Source organism: Mus pahari, chromosome 3 (genome assembly GCF_900095145.1).
Source record: "Mus pahari chromosome 3, PAHARI_EIJ_v1.1, whole genome shotgun sequence".
Taxonomy (NCBI): domain Eukaryota; kingdom Metazoa; phylum Chordata; class Mammalia; order Rodentia; family Muridae; genus Mus; species Mus pahari.
Window position 1 is genome coordinate 151,218,326 of NC_034592.1, and position 17,227 is coordinate 151,235,552.

The 17,227-nt window shown below is 48.2% G+C and overlaps 1 protein-coding gene across 2 annotated transcripts in view; it reads right to left on the reverse strand.

Annotated features, from left to right (window-relative positions):
* Positions 1 to 17,227, reverse strand: part of Zfp64 (ZFP64 zinc finger protein) — a 62,634-nt gene that overhangs the window by 20,233 nt on the left and 25,174 nt on the right. Inside the window, exon 6 of one of the 2 annotated variants that reach the window (XM_021192648.1) lies at positions 11,595 to 13,166. The exons of the other annotated variant lie outside the window; for it this stretch is intronic. Coding sequence (XP_021048307.1) covers positions 11,893 to 13,166 — 1,274 coding nt within the window. The 3' untranslated portion in view covers positions 11,595 to 11,892. Of the gene's footprint in view, positions 1 to 11,594; positions 13,167 to 17,227 lie in introns of those variants that run through there. 2 annotated transcript variants of the gene reach the window in all.

Genomic DNA, 17,227 nt, shown 5'->3' on the forward strand with positions numbered 1-17,227 from the left:
GATACAATTTGCAAAACACAAGAAAATCAAGAAGAAGGAAGACCAACGTGTGGATACTTCATTCCTTCTTAGAACAGGGAACAAAATACCCATGGAAGGAGTTACAGAGACAAAGTTTGGAGCTAAGACAAAAGGATGGACCATCCAGAGACTGCCCCACCCGGGGATCCATCCCATAAGCAGCGACATATTCTAACAAAGGTTTTCTTTGGTACATGTGTGCAGCCGTGCCTATCCAGAATGATTTAAAAGTGGTTTAAAGGTTTTACTTTAAATCCTGTGTATGTGTGGGCATCTTGTGTGCATTTGAGTGCCGGTGTCTCTAGAAGCTAGAGACGTTGGTTCTCCTGGAGCTGGAGTCACAAGGGGTCCTGAGTTGTCTGATGACGGTACTGGGGACCGAACTCTGGGCCTGTGGAAGAATTGAACATGCTCTGACCTGCTGAGCTGTCTCTCCATACCCTTGACATGTTTTTCAGGTTCGGTATGGTGGTGCGTGCCTTTATTTAATCCCAGCAGAGGAGGAGAATCTCTCTTGAGTTCAAAGTCAACCTAGGCCAGGTAGGGCTAAAAATGAGATCCTGTCTTTTTTTGCACATTAATTTATATAGTGGTGTGTGTGTGTGTGTGTGTGTGTGTGTGTGTGTAGGCCAGAGGAAAACCTATGGAAGTCAGTCTTCTCCTTCTACCATGGGTCCTAGGAACCCAAGTCAGGTTGGTGACTAGTAGGTGCCTACTAAACCCTACCCCCTGCTCCCTGCCCTGTATGCAGACATTTGAACACACACACACATGCTCTGGTTTAGTGTCTCCCAGACTGTCTCAGGATCAAGAAGAAGCTGGGCACAGAAACTACCTCTGAGAAACTTGAAAAGGGGTACACTGAGGGTGACCTCAGAGATACCTGATACCGCGTTATACGTGGTCATGGGCCAGACCACCACCAGCCAAAGCATCTCACAGGACCGAGGAATCCCTTTTTTCTTTTTTCTTTTTTCTTTTTGGGTTTTCAAGACAGGGTTTCTCTGTGTAGCCCTGGTTGTCCTGGAACTCACTCTGTAGACCAGGCTGGCCTCAGAACTCAGAAAACTGCCTGCCTCTGCCTCCCAAGTGCTGGGACTAAAGGCGTGTGCCACCATGTCCAGCTGGATCTCTCAGATTATTGCCACTGTCTATCTATTTGAGGGATGTAGGGTAATCATGGGGCGAAAGTACCATAATTTATTCTTTGTTCTCCTGGGCAGCTGTGCTGCTGCCAGGCATGCGCTGGTGTAGCCTGGGCTGCCTGCATGCAGGATCTTCCCCAGGAGTGTCCTGGTTTCTCCTGAGTGAATGCAAGCGCCATGTTAGGATGTGAGAGGACAAGAACATGATCACACCCATCTCCCTCCATCCCAGCATGGGAGAGGAGACTGTGACCTGACGTCATCTCCCACACACAGGGTGACCAACTGTCTTAATTCTGGGAGGCATATTGATGCAAACAGTCTCTCATTACCATCACGATTTGCATTTTCCCTGCACATAAGATTCCAACAAAGAATAAAATGGAAATTATATTTTTCACCAACAATAAGGAAAGAACTGATTAGTATTCGTTTCTTTATTTATCGAGACAGGCTCTTACTTTCTAGCCCTGGCTGGCCTGCAGCACACATTCTAGACCAGGCTCACCTTGATTGAATTTGATGAGATTATCTGCCTCTGCCTCCTGAGTGACAAGATAAAAGTTCCCTTTGGTTTTGCAGTGGCCAGTTCACTTCGCCTGGGTGTATAGGTGATGCTGGGTGTACCAGGGCTGGAGAGATGGCTCAGCAGTTAAGAGCACTGGCCGCTTCTCCAGCACCTACTGATGGCTCACAGCCACCTGTAAGTCTAGTTCCAGGGGATCTGATGACACCTTCCAGCCGCCTTGGGTACCAGACACTCCAGTGCACAGACATGTGCAGGAGAAACACTCATATACACAAAATAAAAACAATAAAAAGCTTTAAGGGTATGTTTAGTCACATCTAGTTTTTAGGTCATACTATTTTACAAAGTACCTATTTAAAGTTCTAGTCTGTCTGTCTGTCTGCTTTTCTTCCTGTTTTCTTATTTGTTTTCCTCTCCTCTCTTTTCTGATAGAGTCTCTCTATCTATCCCAGGCTGTCTTGGAACATGCAGCCATCCTCCTGCCTCAGGGTTCAGTGCTGGGATTACAAGCCTGCTTGACACCTGTTCCAGGTTCTACTCCTCTGTTTATCACTAATCTTATTACTGAGTTCATTACCAAGTTTTAATGACTTGATTTCAAGGACCATGACTAAAAACTGTGGGGAAGAAACCCCAGGCAGGGCCTGCGTTTGGGAGCCATGGTTGTTACCTTCCTTCCAGTTTTCATGTCAGTTGGTTTTTTGTGTGTGTGTGTGTGTGTGTGTGTGTGTGTGTGATTAGATCTAGCTGATAATTTTTGAGGAGCTTGTGGGTATGTGTGTGTGGTGATCCCCACATGGGGTTACATGTGCACATATAGTTAGAGGCCAGAGGAGGACATCAGGTGTCCTGCTCCGCCACTTTCTGCCTCTTTTACTTGACACTGGGCCTTCGCTGAACCTGGAGCTTGCTAGGCCAGCCAGCAAGCCATCCATCCGCGTCTCCATCCCCGTCTCCCCAAGGCTGCAGATACAGGTTTGTGCATGGAGACTCCCCATCTTGGCATCACTGCTTGCATCTGAACTCAGGTCCTCGAAGGAACAAGCCCCCGATCTTCCCCACTGAGGCCGGTCAGGAACTGAGAAGTTTTGAACCTTAGAGGCTTTTGTAAATTCAACTGAAAGAAAAGTCACTTTGAAGCCCTGTGACAGCTAAGCTGTGGGTGGTGTGTGTGTGTGTGTGTGTGTTCTCTTTAAGATGACACTCTGCTCTTCCCTTTCCAAGCCTGCATTTCTGCACTCTGGACCACTGCGGGAGTCACTTCCTCATTCTGGACAGACCTATCACCTTCCTCTTCAAAGGCTCTCAGGCTGCCTGTCCATGTCCTTCACATAGTCAGTCAAGGCATCTTGTGGAGTGAGCAGCTGGTCAAAGTGAAACGCTGGGATCCAATGGCTTTTCAAGATCCAAGTTAAACAGTACACCTCTGGTTCACGAGAAGATGCTTCTCGTTCTTGTGTGGTGCGTGCATGAGTGTGTGTGTGTGCGCGCGCGTGTGTGCGTGCATGTGTGCATGCATGCGTGTGTGTGTGTGTGTGTGTGTGCATGTGCGTGCGTGTGTGTGCGTGCATGAGTGCATGCGTGCGTGCGTGTGTGTGCGTGCATGAGTGCATGCGTGTGTGCATGAGTGTGTGCGTGTGTGTGCGCGCGCGTGTGCGTGTGTGCATGTGTGCATGTGCGTGCGTGTGCATGTGCGTGCGTGTGCGTGTGCATGAGTGCGTGCGTGTGTGCGCGCGCGCGTGTGCGTACGTGTGTGTGTGTGTGCATGAGTGCATGCGTGCGTGTGTGTGTTGCATACATATTAGAGTGTGACTATTCACACCCACTCAGGAGCATATGGAGCCAGAACAGGATGCCCAGTGTCGTCCTGTATCACCCTTGACAATCTTGTCCTGAGACTGGGTCTCTCAATAAACTAATAACAAACAAACAACCGTCCATCTGGCCAATCTGTCTCTCCCCCAAAGTTGGGGTCGCAGGTACTAGCTTTTAATGTGGGGACTGGGGGCCTTATGCTTGCAGAACAGCCTCTCCTACCACTTGTTGGGAATAAGCAAAAAAAGTTATTCTAAATACTACTATTTCATTTCAGACTCCAATAGTCATAGGGAGAAACTAAACTCATGGTCCGAGGTCCTAGGGGAGCTGGGGACTCCCCTACAGCTGAAACAGCTTCTGTTGTAAACAGTTGTCTGAGTCCAGCCATCTCAGGGACAACTTCTCCATCCTCCTGGCAGCGTTAAACAAGGTCATGTTCTCAGACCTAGGCAGGAACACCTATCCCACGTCTCCAAATGTTCTTAATTAATTGTCTGTTAACCAGTAAAGAATATAGAAATTGCTATTATCTAAACCAAGGTGCATAAGTTATAAAAAATACACAGCCAATTGCCTGTATGCCCTAATTATCTACATATAGCTGACCCAATCCTTTGTCCACATATCACTAAGAGCTCTGGACCTAATGTCTAGGAGAATGAATTAAGGACCCTCAAGCCCAGTGCCTGGATACAGCCCAGTCTCCAATGGGTACTCCCTTGATTAACCCATAATGGCAAAATACAACTGGAAAACACTACAGCTCACCCCTTGCTCTGTGTTCCCATCCTTTAAAAACGTTGTACAATCTCCCTTCAGATCCAGAACTGGCTGCCTCCCTGAGGGCTCAGAAAAGGGAGCTTTTGTTTTTTTTTAAGCTTTGCACCTGAAGCGACTTTCTCGATTTCCACCCCAAACCCAACACACCGGGCCATCTCTCCAGCCCTGTGTGGTCTTTTGAAAGCCACCAATTGCTTCCCACTTTTCCTCAGTGAAACGGCGATGATGCTACAGTTGGGGGACGGTGATGAGCAACCTTATGTGTGGGCACAGACGATGTCTGCTACTGAGGCAGTGGTCTACATGTTACTAACTATTGATAACGATAGGATGCGTGTTACACTTATCTCCGACAATAGTGAGCACTCAGTCCGCTCTAACTAGACAAGACACTGTCTTCCCATGGAAACACATACACTCAAAGCAAACAAGCGTGGGATGACATTAATCTTCTGGTTGCAGAATTCACATATTTCTGCACCAGCTGCAGCCCGTATACATTTACAAGTACACAGAACTAACGGATGTCTACATTCACAGATACAGAAAATGTTTCAAGTGTATCAAGTGGGATATCCAAAGGTCAAGGTGAGTGGGACACCGCTGCGACTGTGTGTATGCATATCAACACACACGCAATAGGGTATGAAGCATAACACAGAGTTTGCACACCTATTTAGAGACAGACGAGGCCCGAGAGGTGGCCCGTGACTCGTCCCTGGGGATGAGGACAGACCAAAAAAAAAAAAAAAAAAAGCACAGTGGAGGTGTGGTCGACTGACTGACATGTCAGGATAAATCTTTTCACAATCTTTTAAGTTTTTAAAAAGAACTTTTTAAAAGGCAGGGGTGGCTGGAGAGATGGCTCAGTGGTCAGGGGCATGGCCTGCTCTTCAGAGAACCCGTGTTCAGTTCCCAGCATCCACATGGTTACTCACACCGTCAGTGACGCCAGCTATAGGAGAGCTGATGCCCTTGTCTGTCCTGTCCCCCATGGTCACCGAATGCACGTGCAGGACAAACATATGCAGAGGCAAAACATCCACACACAGGAAATATATTTTTTAAAAAATTTTAATTAAGGGCTGGAAAGATGGCTCAGCGGTTAAGAGCACTGGCTGCTCTTCCAGAGGTCCTAACTTCAATTCCCAGCAACCACATGGTGGCTCACAACATTCTGTGATAGGATCTGATGCCCTCTTCTGGTGTGTCTAAAGACAGTAACAATGTATTCAAATATATAAAAATAAATAAATCTTTAAAATTCTTTTAATTGAAAACACACACACACACACACACACACACACACACACACACACACACACACAGCTTTTTCCAGACAGAGTTTTTCTGTGTAGTGCTGGCTGTCCTGGAACTCACTCTGTAGACCAGGCTGGCCTTGAACTCAGAAATCCGCCTGCCTCTGCCTCTCAAGTGCTGGGATTAAAAGTGTGCGCCACCACTGCCTGGCTTGAAAATATTTATTTTTAACTGTGTGCCTATGTCTATATCTGTGTAGGGTATGTGAACCTGAATGTAGGTTTCCCTGACGGCCAGGAGAAGGTGTCAGAGTTCCTGTGGTTGAAGTTACAGGCAGCAGGGAGAAACATAATCTGGGTCCTGGGAACTGAACTCAGGTCCTCTCAAGAGCCATCTCTTTCGGCCTACATTTTTTTCAAAAGTTTAAACAATAAAACTTGGTAACAGAGCCCGGCGTGGTGGCACACACCTTTAATTCCAGCACTTGGGAGGCAGAGGCAAGCGGATTTCTGAGTTCGAGGCCAGCCTGGTCTACAGAGTGAGTTCCAGGACAGCCAGGGCTACACAGAGAAACCCTGTCTGGAAAAACCAAAAAAACCCCAAAAAGCAAAAAACAAACAAAAAAAACCTTGGTAACATGCAAAAATGATAGCTGCACCAGTTCAGGGCAACCCCTGCCCCCAATCCAAGAACAAAATCTAAACCTCCCTGGAGATGCCGCCTACCTTGAGGTGTGGCACATTTTTGGATTCAACAAATCCATTGGCTTCTCCCTCCTTCGCCCGCCTCTTCCACTGCCTCCTTTTTTTGGGGGGGTGGGGAGGATGGAATGGGGAGGTAAGCTTTACTTACAAATTTCATCACCTCACGACACACTGCACAGTCTTGCCTCTTTCACTGAGTGTCTCTCCTTCCCCGGAATCTGGAAGTCTGTGATCAACATGTTACCACAGGCAGCTGAGTCTGTTTTCGTTCCCCACATAATCCAGTGTGTGAATACACCGTACTGGGAGTCGCGCCGCGCCCTGCCACAGGGCGCTCGCTCTCCAGCTTGGTAATTATGAGCAATGCAGGTATGTACATTCCTGAACAGGTTTCTTGGTCCACGTATAGAAAGCTTCTTCATACCCAGAGTTTGCGCTGAACCAGCTCCCCAGGGGATTCAAACACGAGAAGCGCTGAGATCAGAATCTGAGTTTTAACAAGTTCCCCAGAGTGTCATAGTGGCACAGATAGACCGGGTCTCGGGGTCCTTCTCAGCCTTCCTAGGAAGCGTTAAACCCGCTTCGAACTCTGCTTTACCCGTCTACATTCCCGTCTGCACATTATTATTAAATTAAAAAGAAAATAATCGGGGGAGGGGGCTGACAAGATAGGTGTTTGGTAAAAAGTCTTTGCCACCCAAGCCCCAGAGGCAGGAGCGAACCAACCCCACAAAGGTGTTCTTTGAGCGCCACATGCACACGGTAGCATGCGTGTACTCCCAAACTCCCACACAATAACAAAGAAAGAATTTTTAAAAGTGACTGCTTGGGCTGGGCCTGTAGCGCGGTCGTCAGCGTGCTAGCCTGGCATGCACGAAGCCCTGGGTTCAGTCCCCAGCAGCCCGTGAACCGGAACCTCACAGATGTGAGCTCAGCACTCAGGAGATGCAGGCAGTGGGGGTCATGAGTTCAAGGTTATCCTCAGCTACACAGAGAATTCAAAGCCAACCTGGGCTACCTGAGACCTTGTCTCAAGAACAAAGAACACAAACAACGCTCCCCCCAACCTCCCATACAACATAGACTCTAACAGAGCAGAAATGAACAGTCTTAGCGGATAAGGTACAAAATCAGGAGCAGACACGGGATGGGTGGCACTTTGTGTGGCTGGTTCAACGGCTCAGCGTCATTAAACTGCCTTCTCTTCTGTCCCTGTCTGTTTTGATCTAAATGTTTGTTTCCTTCAGAATCATATGTTGAGAAGGAAGTGTTTATGTTACAAGGGTGGGGTCCAACTGGATGGCTTTGTGTCCTTATAAAGGAGACTCCACGGGGGGAGGGTGGATATATTTAAGGCACATTTTAAACGTGAATGGAATTTTCAAGGAATAAATAAAAAAATCGTTTAAAATAAATAAATCCGAGACTTCAGAAATACAAGGTGAGGACAAGGCTGGAAGATGCCTGTGAGGAAAGTTCTTGCTCAGGTGCTGATGTCCACCATCTGATGCTTCAAGCTCTTCCTGGATTACAAGAGACCATTTTCTGTTGTCTGTAAGCACCCCATCGATGGCATTATAGCTATGGCATTATTATGGATTATAGCTCCTAAACAGACTAAGGTGTCCACTTATCTCCTGCTGAACCCTAGACATATCTCGTAGGCTCTCACCAGGTTTGGGAAGGTTACCCCTGGCCTGAGGGAACGGGATGGATAGCAATGTCAGAGTGGTCATGCCTATGAGGATGGGAAGAGTTAACACTTAATGAAGGCTCATTGTGGGTTAAGGCTGGTTTGAGACACACACTTTGGTTGTGTGCGTGAGTGTGTGTGTGTGTGTGTGTGTGTGTCTGATGCTGGTGGGGATTGAACCCAGGACCTTGTACATTCTAGGCAAGGGTTCGACCACTGAGCTCTCTCATAACCTCCATGAGCCCCAGGTTCCTAAGCTGTAAACTGTTTCTCCAGATATTAAGAGGGAATGTGACTGTCTGGAGAGGTGGCTCAGAAATTAAGAGCACCGGCCTCTCTTTCAGAGGCCCTGGGTTTCGTTCCCAGCACCCATATGGCAGTTTGCAATCATTTGTAACTCCAATCCCAGGGCATCCAATGCCCTCTTCTGGCCTCCACGGGCACTGCATGCATATGGTATACAAACATACACTCAGGCAAAACAAACACAAAATAAAAATACAAATAAATTGCTTAAGAGAAAATGTGTGTAAGGGACCAATGAACAGTAACTAACTCAGAACATTAGCTACCATTCTGGTTGCGGGTAACCAACCCCTCCTCTTCCTACATTATAATAGTTCCTGTGACTATTTTAAAATAGAAAAAGAATTGTGAATTGTATCGATTTTAGCGGGCATAAAAATCACCGTAAAGGAAAATACTTTGGAAGCACTTTGGTATAGAAGACAGATTTGGGGGCTGGAGAGACGGTTCAGTGACCAAGTGTGCCTATTGCTTTGGTAGAGGACCCCAGTTTAGTTCCCCGCAGCACATGGTGGCTCACAGTCATCAATAACTCCAGGTCCGGGCGATGCAGCGCCCTCTTCTGGTCTCCACAGGCACTGCATGCAGGCACTGCATGCACAGGGTGCCTAGACGTGCACTCAGTCAGAACACATGTAAATAAAACTGAGTAGAGTCGGAGGTGGTGGTACACAGAACTTAGGAGACAGGGGCAGGTAGATCATGTGAGTTTGAGACTAGCCTGGTCAGAGCTACACAGAGAAACCCTGTATTGGAAAGCAAAACAACCACCTGCATAGACACAAAATAAGTAATGACAAACTCCACATATTTTCCAGTCACATCCTCAGACCCAAACCATTAACATTAGAGAGCAGAGACAAAATATGCCTTCCCAAATTCGAGCTACTTAAAAACCAGGGAACACAGCTTTAGCGCCCCCCCCCCCCCCAGATTGCAGCTCCTCTAAACAACTCCCTAAAACGGAAACAGCAATGCAGCTGGACACGCAGGGTAAGGACATGCCATAGCTGGACACGCTGGGTAAGGACATGCCATAGCTGGGCACGCAGGGTAAGGACATACCATAGAAGCCCACAGGTGTGGCGGTTTTGAGAGGTGCTCCCCAAGCATTATTCTTGCTCAATATGAAAATAGAGAATTTCTGGCCAAGAGTGGAGACAGTGACATAATAAGAATTGCACTCAGATAAAGGATAAAAGAAAACAGAGGAAAGAGACAGAGACGGATTCAGAAGGCAAGGGATCCCAGGAACTTCAACTTTGCATTTTCCAAAGGTAAGGCCTGAGTGTGATCCCTTAACCCCAGCCTCCTTATGTGACCCTGTTTGGTCTTCAACTTGCTACAGGGTTGAGGTTAACCTTGAACTTCTGGTCCACTTGCCTTTAATCCCAGACTACTGTTTTTTGTTTTTTACAAGCATGTACTATGGGGGTCGTGTGTGTGTGTGTGTGTGTGTGTGTGTGTGTGTGTGTATGATGGGACCCAGGTCTTCTTGCACATTAGGCAAGCACTCTTACTGACGGAGCTTACAACCTCAGGGCTTTTAACAATTGTTTTAGACTCACCCAGTTTATTACCCAAAGCAGAAATCATCTCTTCATATAAAAGTGTGATGATTGCATGACCACTTTCATTAAATAAGTTCATGTTACTGAAGAATGAAGGCAGGCAGTTGTGGCCAAGACGTGAACAGGCAGTCCCACAACATTCTAAGATGATTTTTTTGTTGTTAATAGTGACGAACAGCTCTCATCTGTCAATTCTGGCAGAGACACTGGAAGCCAGAGACACTCCTAGTGTTTCACTTTCTTGGGCATTCCGGCTTGCTTTTTGGCGCCACCTAACGACCGACTCAAAAGGGAACGGTTAGAATTTCTCCTTTCCCTTTTGAGCAAGGTCTCCTCTAGACCCCAAGCTTGAGCAGAGATGGACATTTAAGAAACCACATCTNGGGGGGGGGGGNGGCTGGAGAGATGACTCAGTAGTTAGGAGCACTGACTGCTCTTCCGAAGGTCCTGAGTTCAAATCACAGCTACCACTTGGTGGCTCACAACCATCTGTAATGAGATCTGACGCCCTCTTCTGGTGTGTCTGAAGACAGCTACAGTGTACTTACATATAATAAATAAATCTTAAAACAAAAACAAAAAAAACCTGTCAAGTCTTAATAGGATCCAATATTTTTTTAACATCTAAGCAGAAAGGTCAGAACCCTCAAGTCCAAAGTTTCAAATGAGTGGGAGTCAGCACTCAGGCTTGTAAACTTGTAACCCCAGCAGGTGGAAGGCGGATCTTCCTGGATCTTATCTGAGGCCATCCTGGTCTACAGAGGCTTTGTCTCCAAAACAAAAATAAAGACCCAGCAGTCTGGGTGGCTATAGGCCTCTGCTAAGGAGGGAGGTGTTTATGAGATGAGCCCAAACCCCTGCTGCCGAAGTCCCCACTGATTCTGTAACAAAGCACAGGCCCAGAGCGACGATGGTTCATCAGTTACGAGTGTCTGCACTGCTCCTGCAGAGGCCCCGGGTTTGTGTTCCAGCATCCAGGCCAATCACTGGTAACTCCAGCTCCAGGAGCATCTGACACCCTCTCTAGCTTCTTTGGGTACCTGCACTGATGTGCACACATGCACTTAATGAAAAACAAATTAAACGTCATCCTTCACCCTCTCTGATCATATTTTGAACTGCAACAAAGTATCTCTCTTCAGTGTGGGTTTTTTTTTTTTTTTTTTGTCATCGTTGTTGTTTTTTTAAAGATTTATTTATTTGTATGTATCTGACACACCAGAAGAGGGCATCCCATCCCATTACAGATGGTTGTGAGCCACTATGTGGTTGCTGGGATTTGAACTCAGGACCTTCGGAAGAGCAGTCGGTGCTCTTAACCTCTGAGCCATCTCTCCAGTCCTATTCAGTGTGTTTTAGCCAGGTGTGAGGGCAGTGTTCCTTTTGGCTCCTCATCTCCAGCACTCATTAGAAAATGGTCCATCATAGTAGAGATCTATGTAGGGACATGAGTATTCCATACAGGCACAGACAAACAGACATGCATGCATGCACGCACGCACACGCGCGCACACACACACACACACACACACACAGAGTCACAGACTCACATACACACAGTCTGACAGATGGACAGGAACACACACAGTCTCTCTCTCTCTTTCTCTCTCTCTCTCTCTCACACACAGTCACAGACACAGAGTTACACATAGACACACACACACACAGGAATACAGTCTCTCACAGACACACACACTCTCTCTCACACACACAGACACACACACACACATACACAGAGTGTACATACAAACTATATTATACAAACTATACGATGAAAAACCCAAACCCAAACACCTTTATTCCAGTTGAAAAAAATTAAATCCGAAACATGGAAAACCAAGCGAATGTATCCAGTCCTACTGTGGTGAATTCCAACTCCGAATTGGAATCAGCCTTGGTAACCATTAAGACACAATCAACAAGAGCTTGAGGGAGAACGTTCTCCATGTTGATACCCTGTTAAAAAACGACATCAACTGTATAAAATACAATTATTTAGGAGGGACCAGGGGCCTCTCAACAGCACTCCTCTCGCAGTTTCTCGTCTGTCGTCCCTCCCTCCATACTAATCAGGTATGGAATCGGCGGGACAGAGCAGAGCGGGGTGTGCCGCCCCGTGGATGATGGAGTAAGTCTGCTTGGGCAGTTCCTGCTGGGTAGAGAATAGAGAGGGTGAGGTGGTGGCCACTGCGATGCTCTGGTCCCCATCGCTCACCACAGTCACTTCCGTCGTTCCATCCTGAATCAGAGCGTTAAGGCCTTCCAAGTCCGAGCAAGTGATACCCGAACTGGCAATGAATGTCTGGTTTCCCGTGCCTTCCTGGGTCCCAATCGGGGTGGTGGGGATCAGAGCCTGCTGCAGGGCGGCCCCTGCCGTCTGATCATGGGTGGTCAGCAGGACGGTTGGCTGACTCAGGGCACCTGCATCGCCGGGACACCCGGAGGACTGCGGAGGGGCAATGAGACTGACCTGGCGGAGGATCTGTAGCCGGCCGTTCCCCGGGATCTCCTCTGGGGTCTGGGCTACGAGGGTGGGGGGCACAATGTTGACGGCAGCTGCGGCCGCTTGGACGATGGTGTTCGTCTGAGGCACCTGATGCCCCACGATGATCTTGACCCTCCCCTCGCTGAACTGGGGCACCTGGCTGGATTGGAGTGGGACCTGGATTTGCTCTACGGTGAGGGGCGCAGCCGGCTGCTTGCTGGGTTCAAGGTGAAGCTGTACTACAGTCACGTCCGAGTTCTTACTGTGGTACTCACTGTGCTGCCGTTTGTGGCTGCGGAGCGAGTCCTCCCGCATGAACGAGGCGTCACAGATGTCACAGTGGAACGTTTTCTTGGCATCCAGCCTGGCCACCTGCCGGCTGCTCTGCCTGCCGCTCTCCTTCTTCTCCGGCGCCTCATTCTTGAGCATGTCGGCGTGGAACTTCTTCATGTGCTTGCTCAGGTTACTGGGTTGCTTGGTATCGAAGCTGCAGTAGCTGCACTTGAACGGGCGCTCGGTGCAGTGGATGCGCTCGTGCACGCGCAGCGCGGCCTTGCTGGAACAGGAGTAGCTGCACTCGGGACACTTCTCCGGGTGCTCCGACTGGTGCAGGCGGCTGTGCTTCCGCAGGGTGGATTTGCTGTCACCCAGGAAGTCGCAGTGCGGACACTTGAAGTTATTCCCACTGTGCTTGATGCGGATGTGCGACTTGAGGTTCCCCTTCATGGTGCAGCGGACATTGCAGAATTCGCACTTGAAAGGCTTCTCCCCCGAGTGCACACGCATGTGCCTTTTCAAGTCCGAGCTGATTTTGAACTTGGCACTACAGAGCCAGCACTGGAAGGGGGCGTCCCCTGTCAACACAAGGTGAGTTTCCATAAGAACAGGTAGGTTAACAACTACAGAGGATCCCCCCAAAGCGTACACCAGAAAATGGCTTGTACCAAGGCAGGAAGGTGGCCCCCCTCCTCGCTGCAGCTCCCAGCAGCCCTTGGGATTCTCTTTGGTCCCCAAACCTGAGCCATCACCGAGTGCCGGCACACCCCCACCCCTAGAAAACCCAGAAGGAAAAAAAGGGATTTTTGAAAAGAGCCATTTAAATGTCCTAGATAGGATGCACAAATCTACTCCATGATGTTTTTTTTTTTTTTTTTTTTTTAAATGATCTCATTTCCAATTTTGCATAGGGGCCGGAAGAGAGTATTGGATCTCCTGTGAAATGCCTGGTGTGTATACTGGGAATTGAACCCAGGTCCCCTAGAGGGGCAGCCAATGCTTTTATCCGCTGAGCCACCTCTCCAGCCCTTCTCCATACTCTAGTTAAGACAGTTTGCTAGCTGGGGGCTGAGGGTTGCGTAACTTTATCCTTCTGAATTGTGATTGAGCGTCATCAGAGACTCAGTAACACATTTCCGACAGGTCAGTGCCAAGCTGCATTCATGAGGCTCCCCCTCACCTCCCCCCCACATGACGGCTACACCCGAGGATAATTCTTGCAGATTTTTATTAATAGAGACGTGTTTATTGCACAAGATTTATTTTTCATTTACCGCCAGCTGTGTTCTCTACTTGGGGAGAGAAGTCACAGAATCCAGCTGCATGTTTTTTGTTTTGTTTGTTTGTTGTTTTTTGAATTTGTGTTTGTTGAAGGATGAGGGGAAACTGCAAAGATCTGAGTGGGTGTGATTTCCCAGATTATTCACTCAACCGCTGCCAGGTTCGAATTACCGAAGGCAGCGGTCATCAATCAAGGACCTTCTTCTCCAGTGAGGTGTGCTTTCGTGTGCACCTGTGTGTGCATGCAATAAGTGTGTGTATGTGCAGGTCGAAGGACAACCTCAGAGCCGGGCAGTGGTGGCACACGCCTTTATCCTAGCACTCGGGAGGCAGAGGCAGGAGGATTTCTGAGTTCAAGGCCAGCCTGGTCTCAGGACAGCCAGGGCTATACAGAGAAACCCTGTCTTGAAAACAAAACAAAACAAAAAAAGGACAACCTGAGGGGTCACCCTCAGGAAGGCTGACCACCTCCCTTGAGACGGGATCTCTCAGTAATCTGGAGGTCACAAACTGGGCCCCGCTGAGCCCCAGGGATCCGCCTGTCTCTGCTAACCCAGTGCTGGGACCACAGCTATGCCCCACGGCTGACGATTTTACATGGAATCTAGGATCTGAGGGTTCATCAGCTGAGGCGTTTCCCCAGGACTGCTTCGATTGTTTAGGCAAGTGAGCTAACAGCCAGTCGGGGTCTAAGGCTGGTTCTGGGACGGTAGGAGCCACACCAAGGACAATACAGGGTGGCCTTCTGGCAATAGCCTCTGAGCAGTACTGCACACATGGCTGAGGTCCTGAGGCTGCACACACGACACATTCACGCTCACCTAGCGGCATGTGCCAGGACTTGGTTTGTAACCCACGCTCACTCTCAGGCTTCCGAGATCACGATCGTGCGTCACTCCTCGGTAGAAGGCTAACGTCACCCTGAGCTGCCTAATGCACTCGACGAGAGGCCACAGGGGTCAAGTTAACTCGATTTCAGAAAACAGCGATGCGGGAACCAAACAATACTTCCATAGTTCCACTAACATCAGGCAAGCTAACTCCTGAGCCAGAAGCTGGGAGCACCAGCCTGTGGCCCAAACCCTGCAGCTTATTGGGCCAGGGTCACCTCTTCCTGTGCTGGACTGAAGCCAGGGCTCACCCATGCCGGGCAGCACAGTTGTGTAAACCTGACCACATCCCTGCTCAGTTTTTTTTTTTTTTTTTTTAAATCTATTTATTTATTTTATGTGAGTACACTGTTGGTCTCCACACACACACCATATGAGGGCATCAGATCCCAATACAGATGTTGGGAGCCACCATGTGGTTGCTGGGACTTGAACTCAGGACCTCTGGAAGAACAGTCAATGTTCTTAACTACTGAGCCACCTCTCCAGCCCCCCCCCCCCCGGCTTAGTTTTTAATTGTCAACTTGACACAACCCAGCGACACTTGAGACTCTCACTTGAAGAGCTGCCTCCCTCAGACTGGCCTGTGGCCATTCCTGTGAGGAATATCTTGATTGAGTATCGATGTGGGAGGGCCAGCCCTGTTGGCATCACCATCCCGAGGCGGGCGAGTCTGAGCTGTATAAGAAAGCCAGCCGAGAACAAGCCAGCAGGTGTGCCAGCCAGCAGCAGCCTTAGAGGTTTCTGCTTCAGTTCCTGCCCTGACTTTCCTCAGTGACTTGGGATGGATAAGGGTTAGTCCTTACTTCCTTCAAACTACCTTAGGTTATAATGTTCACATGGCAACAGAGAGGAAATGAACATCAACTACGCACAGATGAACTGCTGGGTCTGCAGCTATTTGGCCCTTACGGCCCAATGTATTTCCTAAGAAGTCTTTTTCATTAATAAAAATGTAGGTGTGCAGGTGTATGTGGTGGCCAGAGGTCAGTCTCGTTGCTCAGGAGCCATCTATCCTCACTGTCTGCCGCTATGCTCAGCTTTTTATGTGAGTTCTGGGAATCGAACTCAGGTCCTCGTGCTTGAGTGACAGACATGGACTGAGCCATCTCCTGGCCCTTAACTGGTGTTTTTGCTAAACATTGGCCTTTTCCCTGCCTTTATACTCCCTGCCCCCCACTCTTCCGAACGTTTGGCAAAACTCATGGAACCCTTCTACAGGAAGATAAAATAGCACAAACAAACTAAAATCAAGCAACAGGAATCCAGAAGAAACCGATTTCCCTGAGACGGGCATTAAAAATAAAACCACTGAAAGAATTGTCGCTGGCAATACGCTCCTCGGCGGTGAGTAGGTAGCCACCTAGCGGCGGGTCTCGGAACTACAGATTCTTCTAGACAGGTCTGCACAACCTGCAAGGATTGCTTTGAAACCCTGAGATCCTTGGGCGACCTTCATGCCACGTGCTCAAACTAGAGTGACAAACATTTCCTCCCCTCTTTTCTTTTCTTCTTTTCATCAATTCCATTTGCGACAAAAATCCAGACGTCGGGGTAAGGGGGACAGAAACAATAACCAAATCTCACAGCCAGGTTGAAGAGTTAGCATCGATTTCCTAGAGAGTGGGGTTTTGTTTGTTTGTTTGTTTAAGACAAGCTCCTTTGTAGTCCAGGCTAGCCTCTAATTCACTATGTAGTTGAAGGTGACCGTGAACTCCTGTTTTCACTCCCCCAAGTGCTGAGATTACAGTCATACACCACTGTGCCCCACTACCCTTTTTTACCCCCAAGGCAAACATTTCTTTCTTTCTTTCTTTCTTTCTTTTCTTTCTTTCTTCTTTTTTTTTTTTTTATTGGTTTTTTGAGACAGGGTTTCTCTGTGTAGCCCTGACTGTCCTGGAACTCACTTTGTAGACCAGGCTGCCCTCGAACTCAGAAATCCGCCTGCCTCTGCCTCCCGAGTGCTGGGATTAAAGGCGTGCACCACCATGCCCGGCAAACATTTCTTTTTTAGTTACTTTGACCGTTCTGTATTTTGCTCACACGTATGTCTGTCCGGCACATGTGTGCAGTGCCCACAGATCCCCAGGCCTGGAGTTCCATGGTGGAGAGACATCGTACGTATGCAGGCTGTGGATCAAAGCTCAGGCCTCTGCAAGGGTGACGATCCTAAGAGCCAAGCTATCACTCTGACCCCGTAAATATTTGTCTAACTTCCTTTTAATTATAGCCTGGTGTTTATGTTTAATGTATATTTACTAATTGGTTAATTTGGTGTGTGAGTGGAGCTCAGAGGGCAACTTGTGGGAGCCAGTCTCTCTTTTTACCACGTGGGTCCTGAAGACTGAACTCAGGATATCAAGAAGCAAGTGTTTTCACTCACAGAGCCATCTCTCTACCCCTAAATGTTTTTTTTTTGTTTTTTTTTTTTTGATTTAAATTTTCTTTTGTCTGTTTGTTTTTTTGAG